At 28.2% G+C, this 25,462-nt stretch overlaps 1 protein-coding gene across 10 annotated transcripts in view; it reads left to right on the plus strand.

Moving 5' to 3' along the window:
• The first annotated feature begins 3,996 nt into the window (after positions 1 to 3,996).
• LOC107446422 (RIMS-binding protein 2) overlaps positions 3,997 to 25,462 on the plus strand; it is a 136,070-nt gene continuing 114,604 nt past the window's right edge. For all 10 annotated transcript variants that reach the window (XR_011638166.1, XM_043041385.2, XM_071187371.1 and 7 more), the window contains exons 1-3: positions 3,997 to 4,106; positions 9,719 to 9,809; positions 24,559 to 24,708. Coding sequence is in view for 9 of the 10 variants with exons in the window: in XM_043041385.2 (XP_042897319.1) it covers positions 24,685 to 24,708 (24 nt within the window). In the remaining variant the exon portion in view is untranslated. The remainder of the gene's footprint in view (positions 4,107 to 9,718; positions 9,810 to 24,558; positions 24,709 to 25,462) is intronic.

Consider the following 25,462-nt stretch of genomic DNA (forward strand, 5'->3'; position numbering starts at 1 on the left):
CAGGCGTACATTCATCTCTTTACGATTGTCGCGTGCATTTTGTAATGTATCACGCTAACTGGAAATACAGTAAGAGATCGATATAACGAATGTTACATATTTGAGAAATCCATTATTAACACAAATTTCCTAGTTACCTCCAAAATGTTATAGTTTAAGATACAAAAATTGCATGTTTAAAACGAGTTAAAAATTACTCCGCAATTACGACAAATTTTTTTTAAGGGAAATAATTTTTCTGGTGTTTAAGTGAGCAAAATTATATGAAGATGGTTTAAATTATAAATTTCTTTATTTATTTCTGGTATCAATACAGAAAAACGAACATCGCTACCTTCTTTCAACTTATACCTTGTATTTATTGTATAAACCAACTTTCAACTTATACCTTGTATAAGCCAATACATTGGTGACCACTGGCTAAGTAATCTTAAAGAAAAGTTCATCCGCTATTTATAGAAATCATATAGTGTCACTTAAAAAGTATATGACTTTTATTGACTATATATCCATGATGCTCTTCTTATTTCTCTATTTGACTATTATTATCAACATTCACTGTTATCAATGACATCAGACGTCACTTCATTTTATTTGCTTCTTACATTTTAGAAAAATTTGTTACGATTTAAAAACTTGTAGTTCAAACACATGTTATGGACATTTCTGCCTTTTGTTAAGTACTATGAAATATCGTCTCGAATCTGTTCGCAAAAGTAGTCTATTCCAGTTAAGTATTTTTAATAGAAATAGTTGTTCCAAATACAGGAAAATATGTTCTTGGATTATTTAGTTTTCTATATTACGGGATATAAAGTTACGGGACTGAACATTGGCAGTCGTAAACACAAAAATGGGTCAGCTGTTGAACACCGGTTATAAAATAAAATAAAATTTAACCGCGACATTGACATAAAAGTTCATCGAATTTACATGCAGTGCTCAAATATGCACTACAATAGGAAACTTAATAATTGAATCAACTATGTACTTCTCTACAAAACACATTCAAAGTGGTTTAACCAATAGGGAGAGAGGAATTAATTTAAATAAGATGATTATAAAAGGAGATAAGAAATAGGCAGATAAGAAGCATTTGGTGTTAAAACACTGAAGAAGGTTCTTGCTTATAGAACTAAAACTTTAGTATATCCATTTTAATTTTTGCTTTATTCACCTGTTTCTTATTTCCTTTAATTGTCATCATTTTCATAGTTGTTCTTCTGTCCCTATTGGTTAAACCACTTTACCCGCGTTTGCCTCTTTGCGTTTCTGCCATCATTTGTTGTTTAGACCCTAAAAAAGGGCTCCTATTTATAAAACCAAAACCGTACGTATGTCCATTTCCGTACTTTCATTTGTGCTTTATTCATGTTGTGTGTTTTGCTTCCTCTATGATAAGTATATAATGACAGAGTTACTTCGCAAATCATTTAAATTTCATGTAGAATCTTCCTCAGAGTTGGCCTTCTCCTGAGGATTTCGCCTTCCGATTTATCCTTGATCTCCAATTCTTTTCACTAATTGCAAGAAACTCAGACTCCATCCACGCTTTCCACGCTTCCAGTGGATCTAAAAAGAATGACATGAAAATAATTTATGAATATCTACAAGTAAATATTTGATTGCAAAACGAAAAATAATCTCATTCGTTAGTTGAATTGGTATAGCAAAAAGTTATGGTACAGGAATTGACTAGTTCTGATATCAAAAGGAGGGAATATTAATTGAGAAGAAAATACAGCTTTATTGTTTGCACTTGTTTACGTTAGTGTATCAATTGGTTAAATTAGACGAAATATAATATAAATTTGACGATAGGATAAATTAGACGATATATTATATAAATATAGAATATTTATTATATCAAGCATTATATTAGTATATTATAATAATTAGATCAAATTATTAGATGCACTGTAGTTTTTGATGATTATATGATTTGCACGAGTTTATATGCAATACTTCTATATTCAAACATATATATATATAAGCTCACCGGACAAAAAATTAGTCACCCTAGTGAGCAAGCACCGATGAATCATTAGGTTTCGCTAGATGACGCAGTGGTCAAGTGGCGCGCTCAACTGCGGGCATGCTGATTCAATGTGATCAAATACGAGTAGCTATCAATTAGATATTTTTGTTTGAAGCGGAAATTATGTGTAAGTATGGGTAACTGTAATAGTGTGATAGAGTGGCAAAAAGGGGCAATTGTGTTTCACCGTGTCAATGATCATATGGTGAATGAAGTTGCTGGATTTGCTGGTGCATCAATGCGGACTGTTCAACGTCTCTACAAGCAGTGGTGTAATACACGTAGTCACGAAGGACGACGTCAGAATTGTGGTCGGAAGACGATCCTGCATGAAAGAGACCGGGGACGTGTTTCATGACTTGTCAATCAAAATCGCTTCCAAATCCGATAGAAATTATTTCAGTTAGTGAATGAAGGTCCATCCCAACCTGTTAGTGAGAGAAAATTGCGACTGGAGCTGTATGCAATTAACATTTGGAGTCGAACATCTCGTAAGAGACCATTGATCACACAGGCACATAAAGCTGCTCGACTTCAGAGGGCTGGAAGGCAATGAACATGGACAGTTGCTGACTGGCGGAATGTAATATGGTCTGACGAATCACGTTTTTTGCCTTTATTCAAAAGACGCACGTCGTCGAGTGCAACGAAGAGCATATAAAACATTTCCTTTCGACTGTGTGCAAGGTCAGGTTCAAGCCGAAGATGGGTCTGTCATGATTTGGGGTAGTTTTTTTTAATTATGGATAGCCAACATGTTTATTTGAACATTCTGGATGATTAGATGTTGCCTTTCAGTTAATATCTTCATGAAGAGTGTGTTTTCGATATCTTTTAAGATGACAACAACAAAGTTCATCGGGCTGGAAGAATATATGACTGATTTTATGAGCACCCAGACACTCAATTACATCTTCACTGGCCTGTAAAATCACCTGACTTCAATCCCATTGAAAATCTTTGGGGCATGTTGGAACAATGGGTAAAACGACGAAATCAGCATCCTCGCAATTTGGTGCATTTGTCCGATCAAATCCTCAACGAGTGGCTTAAACTGGATTCGACTTACCGGTATAACCTTGTGGACTTCCTTTTCAACCAAATCCAGGATTTTATAGACGGTGTTACGGTGTTACACGCTATTTAAATGATGTTTTTCATGATTCCTCTAAGGGTGACTAATTTTTTGTCCGGTGTGCTTGTATGTATATATATATATATATNATATATATATATATAAATGAATTCAACTGAACTCCACTTCATATTATTAATAAACTTTCTTTTTTTATTATTTCACTCACTTTTCGTTTTGATTGATCCCGATAATGATTTTAATAGTTTGATAACGTTATTTTTAAGTTATATTAATTTAAATATTTTTTCAATTAAAAGTTTAAAAATGTATTATGTTTGTAAGAACACCTATGAAGGTGGATCGGTATTTAGTCATCAGAGAGAGCAGTCATTTTATTCTTCTTCACTGTAGTTTTGAACTAAATATCATCACCAGCACTACTTTACTTGATTGTAATGGAGTTTGAGCATGAAAAATTTCTTAATTTGTTTATAGAACAATTAGTGCTTTAATAATTCTTTAAATTATTTATTTCCAGATTCTTTTTGACAAATAAGTTAATCAAATCTTCAAAGCGAATTTCATGTTTCAAAAGAGAGCAAAAGATGTGCAATTTTAAATATTTTTGTATCGTTTTCAATAAAAACAAAATTTGTATGCAAAATTTAAAAGACATGTCCAAGTTTAACGAGCTATATTGTTTCAAAATATCTAGAAAATTAAAATCCGCTATTAAATTGTTTAAAATACTTTTCAATCTCTTTACAAATGTATGGTTTGCCAAAAATAAAGTTCTTTTTCAACATTCATTGAAGGAATGTCTTATTTAAAGCAAAGAAAAAGGAGCACCCCTTATACATTCCAAGTGGTCCCGTCCGCTGACTATTGATTTGCCAAGACTAGATGCCCTTCTTCAGTGGGGACACTACTCCTCTGTTAGAGTCATTCAATTATTTTTCCAATAAGCGAAGACACTTATTAGAGCCAAATGTAAGTTAAACATGTTTTATATTAACTTACTATAGCTCTTTTTTATAGATTTCAATACAAACATTTCAACACTAATTCACTTTTAGATACGGGGTGGAACATGTGAATCATTTGCTATATTTTTCAAAAAATTTTCATGCTAATTCTTTACTATATTGTCATTATTGTTCCAACAATAAAGTTTAATATATTTCGTTGTAAAATTTCAATCAGCTGTGGTAAAATACAAAACGTATCAAATGTTTTTTTTTCAAATAAATTTTTTCCTTTATGGAATAGCTATGTGTTGGAAGTGTTATTGTCTTGGCTGACAATAGTTTTGATAGAGTTAAGATGATGATGAGTTAAGGGAAAATGGTGGTGAGTTTTACATTAAGGAAAATTATTTTTTTTCTATTTTGTATGTGTTAGACACATTTCTGCATTACGATTACAAAAAATAGACATTTTTATCAATACAAAATTTTATAAACAATAATATGTTGAAACATTTGAAAGTTTTCAAATAATATAAACTCTAAAACTATTCATTTTTCAACACTGATAATCATTTTTATTTGCTCAATAATCTCATTTTCAGCATTGACTTCAAATTAAATTGTAATACTTACAATTAAATGGCGATTTTTTTAAAATGAAATATATATTTTTATGATCAATTATACTAAAAGAAGCATCTGCTTTAATTAAAACATTTATTATAAATTTTTCAATTATTCAAAAGACTTCTAGACTCTTAGAAAGTAAATATTTTCCAAATAATCTTCTACAATGGTATTCTTTTAACTTATAAGTGACTTTGAGTCTAACATTTATGCACATGATATGCATGTGTGTATATACATATACATACATGCATATATGCAATGAGTGAAAGAGTGACGAATTTTACTTGGAATCAGAATATTTTTCATTGTTAGACCAGCAAGTTAGAAATTAAAGCTATGCAATACTCATGACATGCTTATAATATTAATAGTGTCAAAAAAGATTAATAATGTCAAATTTTAATTTTGAAAGTAAATTTGGACTAATATGCCTGGCATTTCAAACATATATATTCTAAGCAATCATCAACTTCTAAACAACTCTACTAAGCCTTAAAAAAAAATTTAAGTTTTCCAACATAGCTAGTTCACTAAAGGTGAAACAATTTTACAGGGTTATTCATCACCGATTAGCTTCTCAGTTTAATACAGGTTATTCCGCAATCACTACCATTTCTATTTCTTTTAACTTTAACTAGAGGAGAATATTGTATCTCTTAGCACATTTCTCGCATCTTACTTTTTATCCTTGACAATTCATCCTCCAATCGAAAGGCAATCTAATTAATATTAATCTAATTAATCTTATCTAAAGGCAATCTTTAAATGCTCAAGCGATTTTCCCTGTCTACCATTATATTTTGTAACACAAACTAATTTAAAATAAAATTTTGTCATCTTCTCAACCTCTTAAAACCTAGCTTTAAATACGTTGGGCAACATTTGATACAATTTTAGGGCTTAAAAATATTATAAGAAATTTTTTTTTTCTGTTTGCATGCCTTAACAAAGCGATTGTCTATGTAAAAATATTATTGATTTTAAAATCGTTAGTGGAAGTTTTCATGACCAAAATATGGAGAAATACACCGTAAATATGTCCTACATTAAGTAAAAAAATTTTGAAAATTAAAATTTAACATTTTTATGTAAAAATTAAAAATACCTCAAAAAGTTAGTTTAATTTAATGAATTGAATTTTTTTTCAAAAAAATATTTAATTGCATTCATGAGTTCTTCTTTACTAAATATTTCTAGAAAAGAAAGTACGCATCTCGAAAATTCTTATAAAAATAAAGTTAAGCTTCAAGATATAGGGAAGGGATCAAGGATAAGGTATAAATTAGATGCTTAATCTATGCCCCTAAGGTAGACGGCCAATTTATACTCATTAAAGTTTCAGTTAATTTTACTTTTAAATTAGCAAAGCTTTCGAACGCATGTGTAAGCGTGGTGTAACTGTTAGGCCCTCCACATTTTACCCGATTTCAAATTCCAGCGGGGATTTTGTCTCTAATTTGCTTTTCTGAAAAAGGTTATAACTATCTATTATGCTTTATTCAATTTATAAATTATTATTTTTAATTTAAACTAATTTTTTAAATAAATTAAATTTCTAAAATTAAGAAAAATTAATACAAATTATTTTTAATTTTAATTAAAATTCTTAGACTATTTAAAAAAACAAAAAATTTTAATTTGAATTATAAATTGCAATTTTTTTAAATTACAAACTTTTAATTTTTACCAATTTTTAAATTAAAATTAAGCTTTTACAAGATTTTTAATAACAGTTTTATTACAACGTATTTTTTTAAAAAAAAAATAAAAAATTTTGATTTAAATTTCAAATGATATATTTTTTTAAAATATCCATCTATTTTAAATTAAAAATTAAAAAAAGTGAAATTTATTATTTTATTTGTTTTTAAAGAAATCAATTTAAATTAAAAAAAAATTTATATACTGAATGAAACATATTAGCAACAAACACCGTATCGTCAACAAAAACCATAATTCAGCTTCTTTTATTCATTTTTAGCATATACATACACGAATCTAGAACTGAATCTAGAACTGAACTAGACACCGTTCCAGACCTGCTAAATTAAATGTCTTATTAGTGTATTATCCATAATTTTTAAAACTATATTTGCTAAATGAATAAAAATACTAGTAAATACTTGTTTTCAAAATAATTGTTAGTCTTTCTTTAGTTTACATGTTTATTATCATTTTTGTTACTATCATTTAGTAATCCATCGCTGAAAAAAAATTAAGAACTGCTCCATCCTAAGATACAGAACACTTCGCTGTTCCAGGGTACAATCTCAAATGGTTTATATAAAATAGAAAAGAGTTGTATAAAAGGGATACATAAGGGGCCGCAAATTAGTATTTCAGTTAATATCACGCCAGAGCTGCACAATAGACGGCGCGGGATAAACACCTGAGGATGATACGATAACATGCCATCACAATTTTGATTCACCTGCAAAGGAGATCTCTCTTCGCCGACGGTAGAAACAGTTTAATGAGGGCCGATACCGAGCACCGTTAGTCCCTTCGCAGACTGATCAAAGTGTTACCCATATCCTCACTGACCGCAGCTAGTGATGCTTCACTTCGGTGATCTATCGGGAACCGTGTCTTACGATCAGTCCATTGTCGGACCGAAATTTAAAAATCACTAAATCAAAAGATGGATTTAAAATCCTCAAAACTTTTTTGGTTGTGCTAGAAAGCAGGATGAGTGGAAAGAAATTATAATACACACCTTCAAAGTTTAACCGGTAATCAAACAGGTTTTGATGCCTTGAATTTAGTCTTCTTCAAATTGTCAGATTCCGATAACAATTTTATATTTTTCTTGCCTTAAACATTAGTTGTGAATTGTTTTTGACTTTATTTTTGAAAGGGATAATAAAAATATACATTAAGGATTCTCATTACAAAGTACCGCGTATCTTTATAATATTAAAAGTTTAAGCATGAGAGGGCAAAATATACGTAGCAGACGATGAATCCTAAATTGTATTTTTATTATATCTAGGTGTCACTAAATACAATCACAAGTAGCAATATTAAAAAAATTAAATAATCGAACTTAATATGAAAGTTTTGAAACAAGGAAATGGCATGAAAAACTAAACCTTGAGAGTTTTTCAATACTTTCTTTTATTTCATCTTATACTGTTATAGTTTGTATTTGTAATTCAAGTACTGTATTAAATAAGAAGTATTTATATTAAATAAATTTGAATTTGTATTAAATAAAAAGAAAACGATTCAAATTGATATGCAAGAAATTCATTGATTTTTAGTTGATAAGATTTATTTATACAAATTAATAAATTTTTAAATAAATTGTTTATTATTAATAATAATCTTGCTTTTATTTATATATTAATTAATTTATTTAAATATTTATGAGTTTCATTAATGCACAGCGCATATCTGCCGAATGAAGTGCAAAATAAATAAAAGATTTGCGTGATAAAAATTTATTGTTTTTTAATACTTTAAATAATATCTTTATTTTTAATAACATTTATTTAATTTTTAAAAATTAACTGATGATTGATATTTGCTGAAATCTTTGAAGTCCTTTCAAAGTTGAATACCAGACCTTCGCCCTCTCAAAATAACAGATACAAAACGTGTGTTTTTTTAGAATTTGACAGGATATATTTTGTGACAAAGTTATGCTTAGAATCTAATTTTTTTTTCTTCAAAAAAAGTCAATATTATTAGCTTGCCTGCTTTATTTTTGCCAACATCTTCCAAATAGGTTTTCTTTAGTTTAAACAAAAATAAAAGGAATTTGAAAATAAAATAGATAGAAACAGACATAGTTCAAAATCAGTAGAAAATTACTTATTATTAATCGAATAAACTTATTGCTGAAAACTGTAATGAAGGGTTCTGAACTCCCAAAGGAAATTATATACTATTTTTTTTATCTTATAAAACGATGCTAGGGTACCTGCAGAAATCTTCTCCTCTTTTTCCAACCTTTCCTTCGTATTCCAACCTTTATTATTCATTGAAATATTTTTAAAAAAATCCTTAATAAGATTTTTTTTCGTATTTTTAAAAAATAATTTTACATGTTGGCCTCAGAAATTTTCAAATAATAGTATTAATAGTTCAATTAAAACCAACTAAAATAAGAACTTTTGAAAAAAAAATTTCGTTTTTAAAAAAATATAAATTTTATAACAAAAAAAAAAAGCATGCTTTATCTGAATATATTATTATGTTATTTAAATATGTTGCGAGCACAAAAAAGGAAGCACTGGATATTAGCATTCATTAATTTTTTAGTTAACGTATAAAGTTTTTTTTGTTACATCTTCAATTAACAAAAGTAATAGAGAAATAATTAAATAGCATTAAATTGAAAAACGCAACATTTTATGAACTGAAGTAGATTTAATAGAATCATTTTGCAATTTAATAAAAAAAGTAACTGATGGCAGTTACAGCAATTTATAATCTTTTATTTATTGAATTTTCTGAGGGGTATCAGTGCACCTTAGCGTAATACATTATTTTACAAGTATTGACCTTCTTTCCCTTTTCTAGACTTTCTCTAGCGAGTGCCATTAAAACTAGGTCTTAATTTGCAATTTTTTTCAAAGAAATTGTGCTATAAAATGATTCTCTATCATCATGAGAAGAAAAACATTTTGAAAATGATGAATTTAACCTAAAATTCTAGGTGGTTCTTAAATTGTTGGACAACGTAAACTCCAGCAAAAGAGTTTTGGTCGAAATATATTAATCGATGTTAGTGAATTAAAGAAGAAATTTTTAAAACCAGAAGAATTTCTATAAAATTTTTAATTAGAACTACAGAGCACACGATCATTTCGCAATATGACTTTCAATATATCGATTTAAATTATTTATATGTAGTAGTAGGACAATATTCTTTTAAATCTAATTTATTAAAATATTAATATATTACCTTTTTTACCATTAGAAAAAATATCTCCTTACAATTCGGAAATTCCGTAGTAGTTGGAGGGACAATATTCATAGTTTTTTTTCTTTTTTCAGAAAAGTATGTCGCTGTAGTTGATGTCGAGTATGCATAGAGTATACAAGGAGTAAATACTTAAATAAGAGCACACTGGAGGTCCTCATAAAAGTGAGTATTATTATGATAATTTAAAAATGAATTCAGTTCGTTTTTTACTTTAATAAATAGGAGACTTTTGTTATGTAAGGTCATTTTTTGCTTTAAAACATTAAAAAGCTTGAAATAAAAGCTGAGTTTTTCAACACGCAAGAATTTTAAATTTTGTGGGTGGTAAAATGATTGAAATTCACAATATCAAAAAGGTTGAACTACCTAAAAAAATTAACTGAAAATTGAATAGATGCTTGTAAGATGGAAAAATATAATTGCGAGAAAAGCTAAGTTAGTTTCTTAGCGTGTTTCATTAATTCAAAATTGAAAATTTTATTATAATTAGTAACTAACGAAGGTCTTTTCCCCTAGTTTTGCGATCGATATTTGTTGCCCTATAGTTATGCCGTCATCTGAAAAATGAATTAAGCTGATGAGCAGTTCAAGTAATAGTTTGTAAACTTATAAATTGTAATTATAAAATTTGAGCTAAATAGTTTTGCTTCAGCGTCATTGTTTTTGAAAATAGCAGTTAGATTATCCTGAAATTACTGTGTACCAACTCAGTGTTTTCTTTTCATTCCATATAGAAATGGTAGCCAATCTATAGCATATTGAATTCTTTATATTGAATATGAGGCAATTTAATAAAATTCATTAAGTTTTATTTAGACAAAAAAATGAACGTAGGAAGCTTATAAAATATTCAAAGCTTCAGTCTAATGAAGAAACTCTAGCCACGTGTGCCACTGTATTGCATGGCGTATTTTTAACAGTTGCACGCAAAGACGTAATACAACTTCAATTAAAACTGTAATTAATGTAACTTCAAATTATGAATTTGAAAAGATAATAATGTCGCATCTTGTCTAGGAGCATGGTCAAAATTCGTAAAAACTCTACTTATTCGCTAACAAATACATATAACAGTGCAAGTAAACCGTATTGTTTTAGAATAAAATGTTTTAAGTAAGTTATTTCATTTTATGCATAACTTGACTAAGTTTTTAAAAAATTTAACAGTAAAATCTAAGTTTGGTACTTTTGTTTTATTCATTAAATTTTTTCTAAAATCTCCACCTTCAAACTGATAAGGAAGAAAGTGCCATATGGGTAAAAATTACATAGTCATACTAAAGTGACATTTTTAAAATTTTTATATATTTTTTTAGTATGTTGGAAAAGTATGAAGTGATATGCAAATTTTTTTCCCTCTAGATAGAGGCACACTTTTGAAAAAAGTTGGTCTAAAAAGAATATAGTTTAAACCATACGACTGTTTTACAGTTCTATTACTTTAAAATTATGTATCATTATTATTACAGTAGAGCGTCGATTTAACAGAGTTAGTTGGACAGGACAAAAACGTCGTAAATAGCAGGACGTCCCTATATCGGGGGTATGAAAAGTCCTTAATAAAATCACTAAACTTTAATAAAATTAGAATGCATCAAAATCTAATTATATTTTGTTAAATACCTAAATACAATTTGAAACTTGAAGTAATTTATTTAGTAAAATATTTTTTTTATTGTTTTAATGAAAAAAAAAATCCGACATTTTTATTCGTGCACCCTTTTTATTTTATCTAAAGGTACATTGTAAGTTTTTCAACAATCCAGGACATTCATTTCTCTTTCTTGCTTATCGGTTTAAATTTTTAAAGCGTAACTACTGGCTCAGTAAATGATGGTGGTGGATCTAAAGATTCTCAGTATTCTTCATTACTATGATGTCAGTATCAACATTATGCCCTGGAATTTCGAATGTCAGCTGGAACTGATGCAAAACTATCTTTTCCGAAACCATTAATGAAACAATCTTTTTAAACTTTTTTCCAGATCGACGATATTAAGTTTAACGCTTTTAATACGTTTATTTTTCCTTTTTGTTGAATATTAGAAGTTGTATAAGAACCTAGTATTTCAGGTAAATAGTATTACAGGATACTCTAAGTACCGGAGTTGTTTTACAATATTGATATTGGAAAGAAAAGGGTACCGAGCTGAAAAGACGTTAAAAACGGGAAATCGTTAATCGGGGAGGATTTTAAATCTGAGTTCTACTGTATTAATATAATACTTTGTTCGCTACAGAGTCAATAAAATAATTGCGTCTAAAATGCTGGGTGACTGTCATGGTGAAGCTAAAGTTAAAAAAGAGACAGTTAAAAAAGAAAGCTGATAAATTAAGGTAATACAAGGTTAGACATTGCAAAGGGAACCCGCTAAGGTTGATTTGGTAATTAATGTGTTTGGAGTAAACTGAAGCACACTACATTAAAAAACAATTTATACTGACCTGAATATTACAAAATGAGATGAGGAAATTCCCACAAGGGCACGAAGAACAACACATTAATCGATCATAATTTTAACTTTCAGACACAGATTTTTAAAGCCACCAGGTTTGTGATTTATATTGGAATATGTATCATCTAAGTTTTTAAAAAAATATCACAAGGGGAGACAGAAGATACACTTTAAATGATGCCTTCGAGCCGGCAGAAAAGTTACAAAATAGCTAAATTTAAAAGAACATTTTATAAAGAATGGAATTGACAAAAACTATTATTTTACAATTTAATCAAATAAATATTAATTATTGAAAATTAAACACTAAAGGTTAAAGATATTGTTTTACAGCATAGTATAATTAATTAAATTAGAAATATTTAATCTAAAATTATCAAACTAAAAAAACATGATTACATTCAGTAAACTCAAAGCAAAATATGTGGAGTAGTACCAGACCGACTGGTGGATAATTTAAAAAAAAATAGAAACATTAATATTTTTTTAACAAAAAAAAAAAACAATTTACAAGAAGGTCAAAATGAAAATTAAGAGTTGGTTTTAAATCAATAATGATTTTAAGATAAAGCGATATTTTTCTATTTTTGAAAACATGTATGAAATTTATTAAGAAATAGTAAATACGGTTTATATGCATTTAAAAGATGAATTGATGATGATTCTTCCATCTCAAGTAGATGCACCCTGGCTAGTTTTGCGAAGATCATAAAGCTGAAAATTACTCTGGAATATAATTACGCGTGACAAGCTCAATATTAGTCTCTGTGACAATAAAGATATTTTTTTTTGTGGAAAAGGATCCGAGCGGTGAAAGTTTGACTATTTTGAAAATTAGTTTCGGGTCTCAAATATTTTTAAAGAATCTTGTTTACCTGAATCAATTAAAAAGGCACCATTAGAGTTGGTAGACAATCTAAAAAGTAAAAAATAAGCAAATAAATAAATAAAATGATAAGGAAAATGATAAGGAATGAAAAAATACTTTCTTGAAAATTTCTTGGGTGGTCAATAACAACATGCTAAAACAATCTATCTAGCTTTCATATTTTTTTTTTTAAAAAAAATATGTCTTTATAAATTTTGACAAACCTAAAATTTCTAAAATTTTCATAGAAAAATAGGCTTCAACCCTTTACTTTCTCAAGTACTAAAATTTTTTAAAAATTAATCGTTCTATCTTTACTTAATTAGTTGTTAATTTTTAGGTTTTCAATAATTAGTTTAGATAATAATAATTTGGTAATAAATTTAACGTGATTTTCCAGACGGAAAATCTGCATGTTGTTCTTTTATCACAGAAACATTTCCTTCTTATTTTATTTAGTCTTAAAATGTCTCTAAAATTGGGAATTTCTTAATATTGGTTCATTTTAATATTCAGTCGATGGTGGATTTAAACTAAGTACTGCTTTTTCATATTTTTATCGATTTAGAAATGCATTTTTAAAAAAATGTTTCTTGATGTCGTGTAGCATAACGTCGGTAAGTTTTTAATTGTGAACACAGCTCAAAATGTATGCTCACAAAAATGGACGCAACTCGAAATGCGTGTTTATGAAAATTGCCACTCCAAAAGAAAAGGTACATTTTCAGTTTTCAACCCGAATTCAACAACAAAACAGGAAATAACATCCTTATTTTTTCTTAGTTATTTTAATACTATGCATAATGATTGTGAACTTCAGGGTTGGATTACAGATGTAACTATTTATTCTAAATTAAATAAATTATTGCGATTTATTAATAATCATCTTTTTATTTAAAAAAATAATCTAGCTGGTTGTTTCCACGTTAAGATAAAGTGTAATAATAATTATTTCCATAGATGTGCAATGCGCAAAAAAATAAACAGATCACCCTCAATAACTTTTGATCTAATGATCGGATTTTCGCGTTCTAGGAACCAATCTGATTCCTAGTGACTTCAAATATACTAATTTATGCAGACGACATTTTAAGTTACGAAATCAGACACAAAAATGTACCTTCTCTGAATAACCTGCTCTTTTCCGACGGATTCGGTTTTCTGACCCCAAAATATCAACCTAGGCTAGATAAGCCCAATCTAGGAAATATGGTTCCCAAAGGTCAGGAGAGAGGACCAAAATTTGGAACCCTTAATGTTTATTTCACTTTTTACGTATTTCGACATATCTTGAGAGTTTTAAGCGAATTGAAAAAGTGTTGCACTCAATTATGAAATTTGTTTATCGGAAGATAGTTATATGCTAAAATAAATTTTAATGAATATTTATTATTTTTTATCATTTTATTTCAAACCAGTTGAAAAATTTTTGAATTGAAAGGTATATAGTGTTTTATATCATTTTAAAGAATGCTATTTTAAATGACAAAATACAAAATTTGAGCGAAATTGGTCGAATGGTTTCGGAGAAATCATATTTTTCAAAAGTAATATTTTTAAAATTTGATTTCTCAGGAACTTTTCAATCGATTTTGCTTAAATTTTGTATTTTGCAGTGTATAAAATACATTCTTTACATGATATAAAAAATTGTATGCTTTACAGTTCAAAACTTTTTGACCAGTATAAAATAAAACAATCAAAAATAATAAATGCTCACTAAAATTTATTATTTGCATGGAATTATCTGTGGTTAAAAAAAAATTATAATTACCATGCATGGAATTATACATGAATTATACATTTACATTATTAATGCAATACAGAATTATAGATTATTACTATATGGAATTAAATTCATAATAAAAAATTTATAATGCCTAATAATTCAAATATTTTTGACCGGTATGAAATAAAATAATGAAAAGCAATAAATGCTCACTAAAATTTTTTATTTGCATGGAATTATCTATGGCCAAAAAAAATTTATAATTGTGTGCGAAAATCTTTCAATTCGCTTAAAAATTTCTCGAAATTAACATTAACATTAAGGGGTACAAACTTTGGACCCTTCTCCTGACCAAACTATGTAGACCACACTTCCCAGATTGCGGCTATCTCCTATATTTTGGGGGTCAGAAATTGGAATCCGTCGAAGAAAAAAAGATATTTTATTTCGAGAAAGTACGTTTTTGTGTATGATTTCGTTACTTAAAATATCGCCTGCTCTAATTAGTTAGCATATTTGAATATATTTGAGATCAACCCCTCAAACCATTAAGATTGAGTCCTAGAACATGAAGATCCGACCGTTAGATCAAAAGTAATTGGGGGTGGTCCATTGGGAATGATTAATATTCATTTGCCGGCTACATAAAAATGGAGTTCAATTTCGCCATATTTTGGTATTTTTACTAGCTTCAAATATCAGTAGAAGATAGCACCAAAAGTGGGTGTTTTGTAGAAACAAAACACCTATTTTCCTTCTTTCCTTTTTAAAGCATTAAAATGCAGGCCAAGTTATTGCTATTTACCGTAACAAAACTATTTACCGCAAAAAGTTATTTTATGACATACCCTAACCATTTAATACTGCTAACCAAATTTAAAAAGGATACATAAAGGAAATGAACTTTAATTCATGTAAATCAGCAATTTACATAACTAAATAAGTAGAAGCTTGAAACAACATGCTTTAGTCGTCCTGATGCACCGAGAGAGAGAGTTGTAAAGAAAACATGGCGTCGTTAACAAATATCGTTTAGTTTACAGTCACCGTCAAAGTTCTGTGTATTTCACCAAATTTTGGTGGAGCCAATTGCACCGTGAAAATAATTTTCAATCATACTTGATAATTAATAGTATAACTGAAGTAAAATGATCTTTCATTTAACTAAACTTTAGGATAATGAGAAAATTTGCACCAAATACTGGTTAAAGATTTACCATTTTTTTTTACAGGGTAGTGTTGTAGAAAATAACATTAAATCAAGAATTGCAAAACAAAGAAAATTTCCTTTAAACATAAATTTTACTACCACTAGAAGAAATTTTCACAAAAAGCATTGAAAACTGACAAACCTGCATGCAATTTAGCAGAAAGGGTTATATTAATGTTGGTGTCTTCCTGTTTGCTTAGCGAATATCTTCTTTTTGTGTAATAGTTTGGAGAATAATGTCAAAAAAGTAAAACTTCGAATTTATCATGAAATGATCAGTTGAAAGGGTATGAAAGGAATTTTTAAGTTGACCTTGATTTTTTAGTGATATTCGGGACGGAATATTAAAAGATAAATAAAAATAGAAAATAACAAAATGATATATCTCGCTTAGTCATCATTTTAGCTTACATCTGTCTAGTCACGACAAGTTGAAGAAGTTAGGCGTTTAAATTTGTGTGGGCAAATAAATTCAAATAGTATATTGCTATAAAATTTCAAGCTAAATTATAATTTTAATCTACTGTATTGAGCACAATGACAACAATGCTCTCATAAAATGTTTTTTTTTTAGTAAAATAAGTGTTAACTTTTCAAAATTGACAAATTCTTTGCTTATGCAAAAAAATATCGAATTTAAAATTAATTATACCATACATATTTTTAAAAAATACGTTTTTTAACAAACGTTTAGATTGCTTCAGCTTCAGGTGTAATTATGTACATGATCCATCAAATTACTGTGAGCAATTAGCCATCTATAGGACAAGTTTTGCATAGTTTATTTTAAATCAAGGGCCAAGTGAGTCTCTTTTACCTTTTCTGTATTGTTATAGCTAATTGCGCGAGTTAAAAATTTTTTTAAAATATAATTTATATACTTTTTAACATAATTTTTTAAGGTAATTTTTCTAAATATTAGCCATTATAAGGTATAATTTTAATAACTATTAAATACAATAAATATAAAAAAAATATTTAATTATATAAGGTATAATTTTTTTTCAAATTCTCAATTTTCGTAAACTATGTAACTTTTTATTTTTATTTATATTCATTCACTGATATATTTTAGGATCCCTCTCATGAAAAAAAGCCATTTTAATTTTAATTCATGAAATTTAAAAGAACTAAAGTGAAGTGTAATTTCTGATTATGTTAGGACAAGAAAAAACGAAAATATATTTCAAACAATAGAGACATATCTTTTGAGTCGTTAATGCTCATTCCTTCTTTTCAACATAATTTTATACAGAGAGAGACGAATTTTAATTAGGCTTCTAATTGATCATTGAAATCAATCAAAGACGTATATATTCATACAAGAAAACAGCGTCTTATAATGAGTCACTTTTCAGGAACTGCTTTATTTTATTTTACTTAAAAAAAAAACGACACAAAGGAAGAATAAAAGTAAAATATGTTACCTGATTTGATACACTCAAATAGGTTTCCACAAACTTAACTTAGGGGAAGTTAAATCGTTAAAGTTTTTATGGAAAGATTTTAATCTGTGGTGATTGAGGTAGGTTACTATATTGTTGTATGGAAATTAAGCAAAGCACTAGGGACAAATTTTGAAATAATTCTGTGGCAATACTTTAAAAAAATTGAACTTGAAAATCATCTTCTGCATCTTATTAATCAATATTTTAAAATCAAACTTACAAATTTGTAAACTCATTGCTTATTGTCTTGTTCTTTCTTCTTAAATTCAAGTCCCGCAGTGGACTGATCGCTAAGCAGATCACCGAAGTCAAGCATCACTGGCTGTGGTCAGTATGTGGGTGGGTGACCGCTTGGATTAGTCTGCGTAAGGACCGAGGGTGTGCGATATTGGTCCTCGTTAAACTGTTCTATCGTAAAGTGCTTGACTTTGAATGCAGGTCGTTGAACTACCGAAGGAGGGGGTGCCCTCCCCTCTGCAGAGGATCAAAATTGTGATGGCATGTCTTCGGATCATCCTCAGGGATGTTTCCCAGACCGTCGTCGTCCAGACCATTGTGCACCTCTAGTGCGACGTAAATGAATTAAAACAACATTCTTAAATTCAACAGTAGAGATAAGTGAAAAAATAACCTATATAACTAAGTTTTAGTTGCATTAAATAAATAAAAATTAAAATAAATTGTGATCTTATTCTTATTATTTTCATAAAATACATTCTAAAGGACACTTTCCATCCCAAAAAATTAGTTTAAGAGGACCTTAAAATATTTTATTTCTTATAATTGAAAGTTTTTTTTTTAAACTATTACTTCGTTAAATATTAAATACGCTTAAGGAATGAAATTATTGCAAAGGATAAGGCAAAATACGCCAAATATTAAAATAACATTAAGGATTTCAGATTTCAGGGGATTTTAAAACATTTAACTGGAAATAGATAATTAAAAAAAAGTTATCTTAATACTGATACATGCTTTGTCATACTCAAACATATTAAGGTATTTTAAAACTTTAATTATCTAGACATGCAATACAATGATATTCGAAAAAGCAGTCTCATTTTTCGTGTAAAATTACATATGTTTTCGACTTTTTAAGCTGAGAGACACTTTAAAATCAAGCATTTTCATCGGCTTTAGGATTGTTGTTGCAAAAATATTTTATAACAACATCATAAAACTTTTTAAAACGCTTAAAAATTGTGTGGAGGGATAAATAAGTTTAAAGTACTTTTATATTTTCTGTTAAAATAATAACCCTGTTAGGACATGAATCAAAACATTAGCATACTTCTTCTTAAAATCTTCAACACCATGAAATAAAACTCATCAAGTGCTGCCATGGGATATTATCAAGTAAATTGAGGGATATTATCATGTAAATTGAGGATATTATCAAGTAAATTGAGGATATCATAACTGAAGATTTTTCTCTTGTTTTCTTAAACGTTTCAAAACTATTGAAAAGATATAAAAAAAAACTTTTTGAGTTACAATAGCCCAGCTAACAGATGGCATACCTAAAATTTTTCTTTAGGTTAAAAAAATAATTATTTAAAGTATTTAAAAAAAAGATTTGCAATAATCTATGTTAATTCCTGTTCCCAGAAAGAATTATAAACTCGCGTTAAAATTTTTTCTTTAAATTAAATTTAAATGCTATTCTTATCAGAGCTTAGAATTTGAATCTGAGTTACATTCTCACCTTTTGTGAACTGATAACTTAATATTTTTTACGTGAGCACTAAAAGTTCATTGATGAATACCATACGCTATATGTGAATGTTAAAAGTTACAACTAATTTACAACTTTTTTGGAAAGTAATAAAAAAGAACCACTAACTACTCATTTAGCAATGCATAATTACACACATTTAATAAAGCAAAACTCTACGCATTTAGTAATGCATAAACCCCATGCGATGTGAGTTTTTTCCCTCTAAATTGTTATTAACAAAAGATTTTAAAATATCTGTTTTTCATTTCCTCATATAGTAAAACAACTTCAAACGATAAGGATTTAGGATACGGAGAAAAATTCTAGTAAAATTACTGTTCTGTATGGTAAAGACATTTCAGGTTAAAAAAAAATTATTCAGGTAATAAAACCAAAATATATGGTATTTAAACCATTCATATGGTGACGTTTTACCGGAAATTCTGGTTAAGGTAATAGTTCTTCTTACCACACATTTAGTAAAAAATTCAAAACTGGAAAGTAAATTTAACCGAATAAATGGTTTTTATGTCATGCCATAAGATATCATGATAAAATCACCAAATTTTACCACTTTTACCAAATTTTATAACATATTATAAAACGATATTTTATTATTATTCTTATCAAAGTACTTTAGTAAAAATTACCATGATTTTTGGTGTTCCAAAGAGCCAAAAACAAGGTAAATTTTACCATATTCTGGTAGATTTGATCATACATTTTTTTCTCAATGCATTATTAGAATTCTATAATTTCTGAGTTATTAAACTTTTGCCGTGAAATTTTTTTAAATGTCAAAACCTATTGAATCATTAAGGTTCCATTACCTGTCGAATTCTCCAGTTTTGTCACGCTTACTACTATGCGTCAAGCGTACCACATTCTGTTACGTGTGCCACAAACTTATTAAAGACTTATTAAAAAGATAAGGAAATTGAAAAAACAATATCGTATTAAGATGAAATACGTAATATTATCAACTATCTAAGAACCTTATAATACGCTGTAGAATATAGTAGGGCCAGAAGGTGGAACAGCATGCACTTAAAATTTTAATATCTATTTACAAGATTCATTCAATGCTAGTTTTGCTGATTTTCGAATTGAAAAAAATTTGCTGAACTTTTCACAAACACTTTTTTACAGAATACTTTGAATCAAAATGAGCTTTGACTCATAACCAAGTACATCTAGGAAAAGTGTATGCCCAAAACTACTAGAATATGATAACATTTACTGTGCTTCTGGTGCTGCGTGAATACTAAAAAGCTTGATAGTTTTTACCGAAGTTCTTCGGTAATGCTTTTGATAAAATTAAACGTAAAATAGGTTTTTATAACATGTGATAAAATTTGGTAAATGGGGCAAAAATGTGTTAATTTTATCATCAAACCTTGAACCATGGCATATAAGCCATTTATTCTGTAAATTTTGCTTTTCAGTTTTGCATTTTCTACTAAATGTGTGTGTAAATGAAAACTGTAGTTTTGAAAACCAGAATCTCTGGTTAACCGTTTCCATATGAACGGAAAAATTACCAAATGTTTAGGTATCGTATATTTGGGTTATTATTGCCAGAATTGTTCATTTATTTTTTTTCTTTAAACCGGAAATGCCGTTACCATAAAGTACTGTAATTTTACCTGAATTTTTTCACCGTGCATAAGGAAATAAACTTTTTTTTAAATAATTTTTTTTTAATATCTCTTTACTATTTTTAAAATTCTGGATCAAATTAGTTTGCAGCTTTGTCCACTCACTTATTTTAACTGTATTAGAATTCAATTCACATGCTAGACTATTCCTTGCATAAGAATATTCTAATGAAATGGCCCAGCAAAATAGAAAAAGTGCAAGCATTTTACAAATTTAAACATCAAAAAGAACAAATCATAAAAAAAAATATTCTTGCTTTCATAACATTTCAATTTAAAACTTTCTATTCTAACTCTAGCATCTCATTATCATCTTATTTCATTAGATTTGAAGGGTTGATTTTTTTTCTTGATATCAACTCACTTTTAAACAAGAATAGCCTTTCTGTCAGGCTAGATTTTATAGGCAAAAGTTTGTATTTTTGCTTTACTTAATTTATTTTAGAAATCTTTATTACTCAGACTTAAATGAGCAGCTGACATTTGAGTAAGAATCTCATTATAAAACTTCAAATAAAATCTTTTTCACCGTTTTATTATTTTAAAGTTATGATAGAAAAATTGGCACAAAAAAGTGGCACCCATATATTTACTTTCAGGTAGTAGCACTACTCTTAAAAAGGATAGCCAACCCCTGTTTTAGACTATGAACTGGTTTTAAAATGCAATTTATATCTGATCTGAAAAAAGTCGACATGAGTACATCAGTACTAAGCGCTGAGATAAATTGTCGGAAAAATTTGAATCCCAAAATTTTATAGTTTTGTCAACTGTAACTGCATTTGGAATCGAAATATATTACCTCACCATCAATACTTGCGGTTCTCAAGTGAGCGACAAAGAATTGTCTGTAGCTTTCTGGTGCTTGCTTATATACAGCAATTTTAACTTCCATATTCATTATTTTCTAAATTTCTTCAGATTAATTAAGCATGAATAAGGGGATAAAAAATGTACTTGAATTAATTTTTATTTATATAGGTGAATTCAGTAACATTTAGTTCTTATCAAATTTCACCCCCATTTTTTTCCTTTTCACCCCCATTTCATTTATCAGATATAAGCATTTTTTATCCAATATAGCATCGTGTTAATTTTTGCTAAAATTTGAAAGGGTGCTGTATTGTTATTTTACATTTTTACGATACTTCTGATCAAATACACATAGGCCCATCCTGGACCATAAAGAACCAAAATTTATTAGCCTTAGGGCAAAATAATTTTCTAGCGCTTTCTGAAATACAAATAAACATTTATTTTGCAACAAATTTTTTTTGCAATTTGGTGCAATAGAATCCTCACAACACCTTCAATCAAAAAAATTTTATTAAACATTCTCTATTAAAAAAAAATCATATATATCTTTAATTTAAGAAGACCTTTTATAGAAGTTTTGATCCATTGAAAACATAGTTGTTTTTTATCCTACAACAAGTTTGGAATAAAACACGTTTGGAATAAACTTTGAAGCTCTTTTTTAAATTAATCCAAATAATATATAGGTAATTTTCATAAAAATTGACATTTTTATGGCCCCAGCGTACATTAGGCTTGTTGTATATAGCCCAAGAATTGTTGTAATTTTGAATATCATTTTCAACGAAAAAAAGAAAATAGTAAGAAAGAAGAGAAAAATTGTTTTTTAAACAACAGAAACTCATCTTTTGAATTAGTAGATAGTACCGTATATTCCGGCGCATAACGCGCCCCGGCGTATAACGCGCACCCGTAATTTCTAATTACTTTTTTTAACTTTTAAGATATACTCTTCGTATAACGCGCACGAAAATTTGGATTGTACATGTGCAATATCTCATCTTTCAAGATCGTAAATAAAAAGTATTTTTCCCTATCTTTCGCAAAAATAAAAGAACTGAATTTGACATGTATGTGAGGGTAGAATTGAAAGAGCAATAATGTGATTCTGGATGGACAAAAATGGTGCTAAATTGTGGGTAAAAAACATCTGGCAAATCCGTCCTGGTTGCGTAAGAAAACCAGAAAGCCTTTTAGAGTGGGACATGTTTAGGTCCCACCTTACAGATAATACAAAAAAAGTTGTAATTATAATACAAAAAAATTTTAATAATTGTAATTGATAGCGGAAGACGAATATAATGAACTATTTATGTAATAACGAAAATCAATGAAGTATATAGGTAAAGGTATGTTATTTCTTTAAAATAAAAGTATTTTTCTATATTTAAATTTTTTTAATCTATAATNATATATATATATATATATATATATATATATATATATATATATATATATATATATATATATATATATATATATATATGCTATAGTATGCCGCTAAGGGCGCATTTCTATTAGGAACTGCTACATTGCGTGCCTTCGAGCATGCTTTTATTTATCTAAATTATCTTAATTTTTTGTTTTCTATAAATTACTGTCAAAAACTCCTTTCAAATACGTTCAGTAGTACCTGTTTTACCGTATTTTAATGATTTGGTGACTAACTGAACAAGCTTACCTAATAATTGAATTACGATAAAACAGCCTTTCTGAGCCTATTTTTATGTAACATAGGGAGCCGTAATGGCTCAGGGGATAGACCGTTGGCCTTCCAATGAAGTGCCCCGAGTTTGTCCGAAGTGTTTGTTCATTCATTACGAATTTTCAAAACGTTCCCCTTCTTAATTTTCACCATTTTTGGAATTTTTTTTTACTGTTTATATTTTTTATTGCAGTTATTTTTGAAAAAATATTGCAACTCAAAGTTGGAATTTCTATGCAACTGATTCGCTCTCTCATGTACTTGCTTCTCGCATGTTATTCACTTAAGCAAAGTGACTCATTTGAAACGCTGCTTTATAATGAGTATTTCTTCCCTTTTAATTAATAGTCATAATTACATACTTTTGAGCTTTTAAACAGTTATTTAAATAACTACAAAAAGGAGTCCATTATAAGTGAACTCAACCAATTTCTTAGCAGCTCACTATAAGCGTATGAAATAACATTAGTTAGAAAATTATTCGGACGAAACCACTGAAAACGTTCAAAAGAACCGAATGTTCACTATATCCCGGGTTCATTATAGTGAGGCTAGATTGCATAAAAATTATGTAGTCTATTTCATATAATACTTATTATCTAATAAATGATCAAATGCTTCAAGTTTTATAATGAATTAGTCATTTCTAGTTGAAATTAACAATTTAAAAAGCAATTAAAAGGTTAAAAACTTACATGGTTAAATTCAAATATAGAATAAAAAATTTAATTTTTTTGTGTATTAAATTGCGTAGTTTTTGCATAATTCTGTATTTTAAATGTTTTTTTAAAGAATAATTTTTATGCTGAACTCAAAGAGAAATCGTTTAAAATTTATTTAAGTATGAACGGGATTCTACCAACTGTATATGTTGTAGCGAATTTAACGTTATTTCTGCAATTCTTGCAAATTTTTTCGCCTGAACGTGCATTTGCACTAATTTGTATCTCCATGATCAACGAAAACTAGGCACAATATCTTATATAGATAATTTTCTAACAAAAAGAATAAAAGCCATTTATATATAAAAAAATCATCTTGATTTTAGAACGAGACTTTGATTTAGTTCCTTGTCAGACAAGACAATTGCTCAGCAATCATGAGGAAAAGTCTAGTATCGTTAGACAAAGTCAAAAGAAAAAAATATCAAACACTTCTCATTTGCTTAGCAACGATTCTCTCCTGAAATACCGATCATTAAATATCTCAAAATAAGCAGTGAAACGAAAGATAGTATCAGTAGAAAGAAAGATCTGTATAGACGATTGACATGCTTTAAGAAGTTTTTTTTTAATTCTTCACAGCAAATTCGAGATGCTGACGAGAGGCGAAAAAAGTTGGAGCAACAGAAATTGGCGGCGACAACAGAACTTGAAACAAAACAAGAAGAAATCAAAACAATATCCAATGAAACAGAAAAGCAGAAAGCGATGGAAAATATACAAAGCTTAGAGGTATTTATTATTTTGACTCAAATTAATTTAAGAGTAGATGAGATAAAGCTAGAAGAGTTTGTACTCAATTCAACAAAATATTTAAAAAAATAATAAATATTAATTTTTTACTAAATTAGCCATTAATGATGCTAATTATATTTGTTTTTATGTATTTTCAATATCATTTTGCTTGTATACTTTAATTTTAAGCAACAGTTGTGATAAAACCAGGAAGGATCTTTTACGCTTATCTATTCTTATTTATTTATCTATTCTTATTTATTTATGTATTCTCAGTTATCCAATAATAACTACACTTAAATAATAACTACACTTAAATCATAGCCAATTGCCCTTAAATGAAATTATTGTCAGTTTTCGTAAAAAATATAATACTGTAAGTGATAATTTCAGAATAATGATTTAAGTACTTACATTTTTCGTGTATCAAAACGTATTGCGGATTAGAGTAAATATCCTTCATTAGACTTTTGTGAGTCAAGGCCTCTCAATAAGTTTGTAACGTCACCAGTTTTCAGTTCAGATTTGCATAAGTTCAAATCTTTTATTATTAGTTCAAATCTTTTTTGAGCATAGTGAAATATTTTTGGTTTAGTTAATTTATTGATACTTAAAATTTTTTAACTGGGGAATTTTTAGCTTTTTATTAGAATAAATGAACATTATTTATCGCGCTTTAAGATGAACATGAAGGACTACTTATATTTTCATGAAGTAATATTATTTGCATTTAAAAATAGAAAATGATGAA

The sequence above is a fragment of the Parasteatoda tepidariorum genome, chromosome X1 (assembly GCF_043381705.1).
Source record: "Parasteatoda tepidariorum isolate YZ-2023 chromosome X1, CAS_Ptep_4.0, whole genome shotgun sequence".
In the NCBI taxonomy this organism is placed as follows: Eukaryota; Metazoa; Arthropoda; class Arachnida; order Araneae; family Theridiidae; genus Parasteatoda; species Parasteatoda tepidariorum.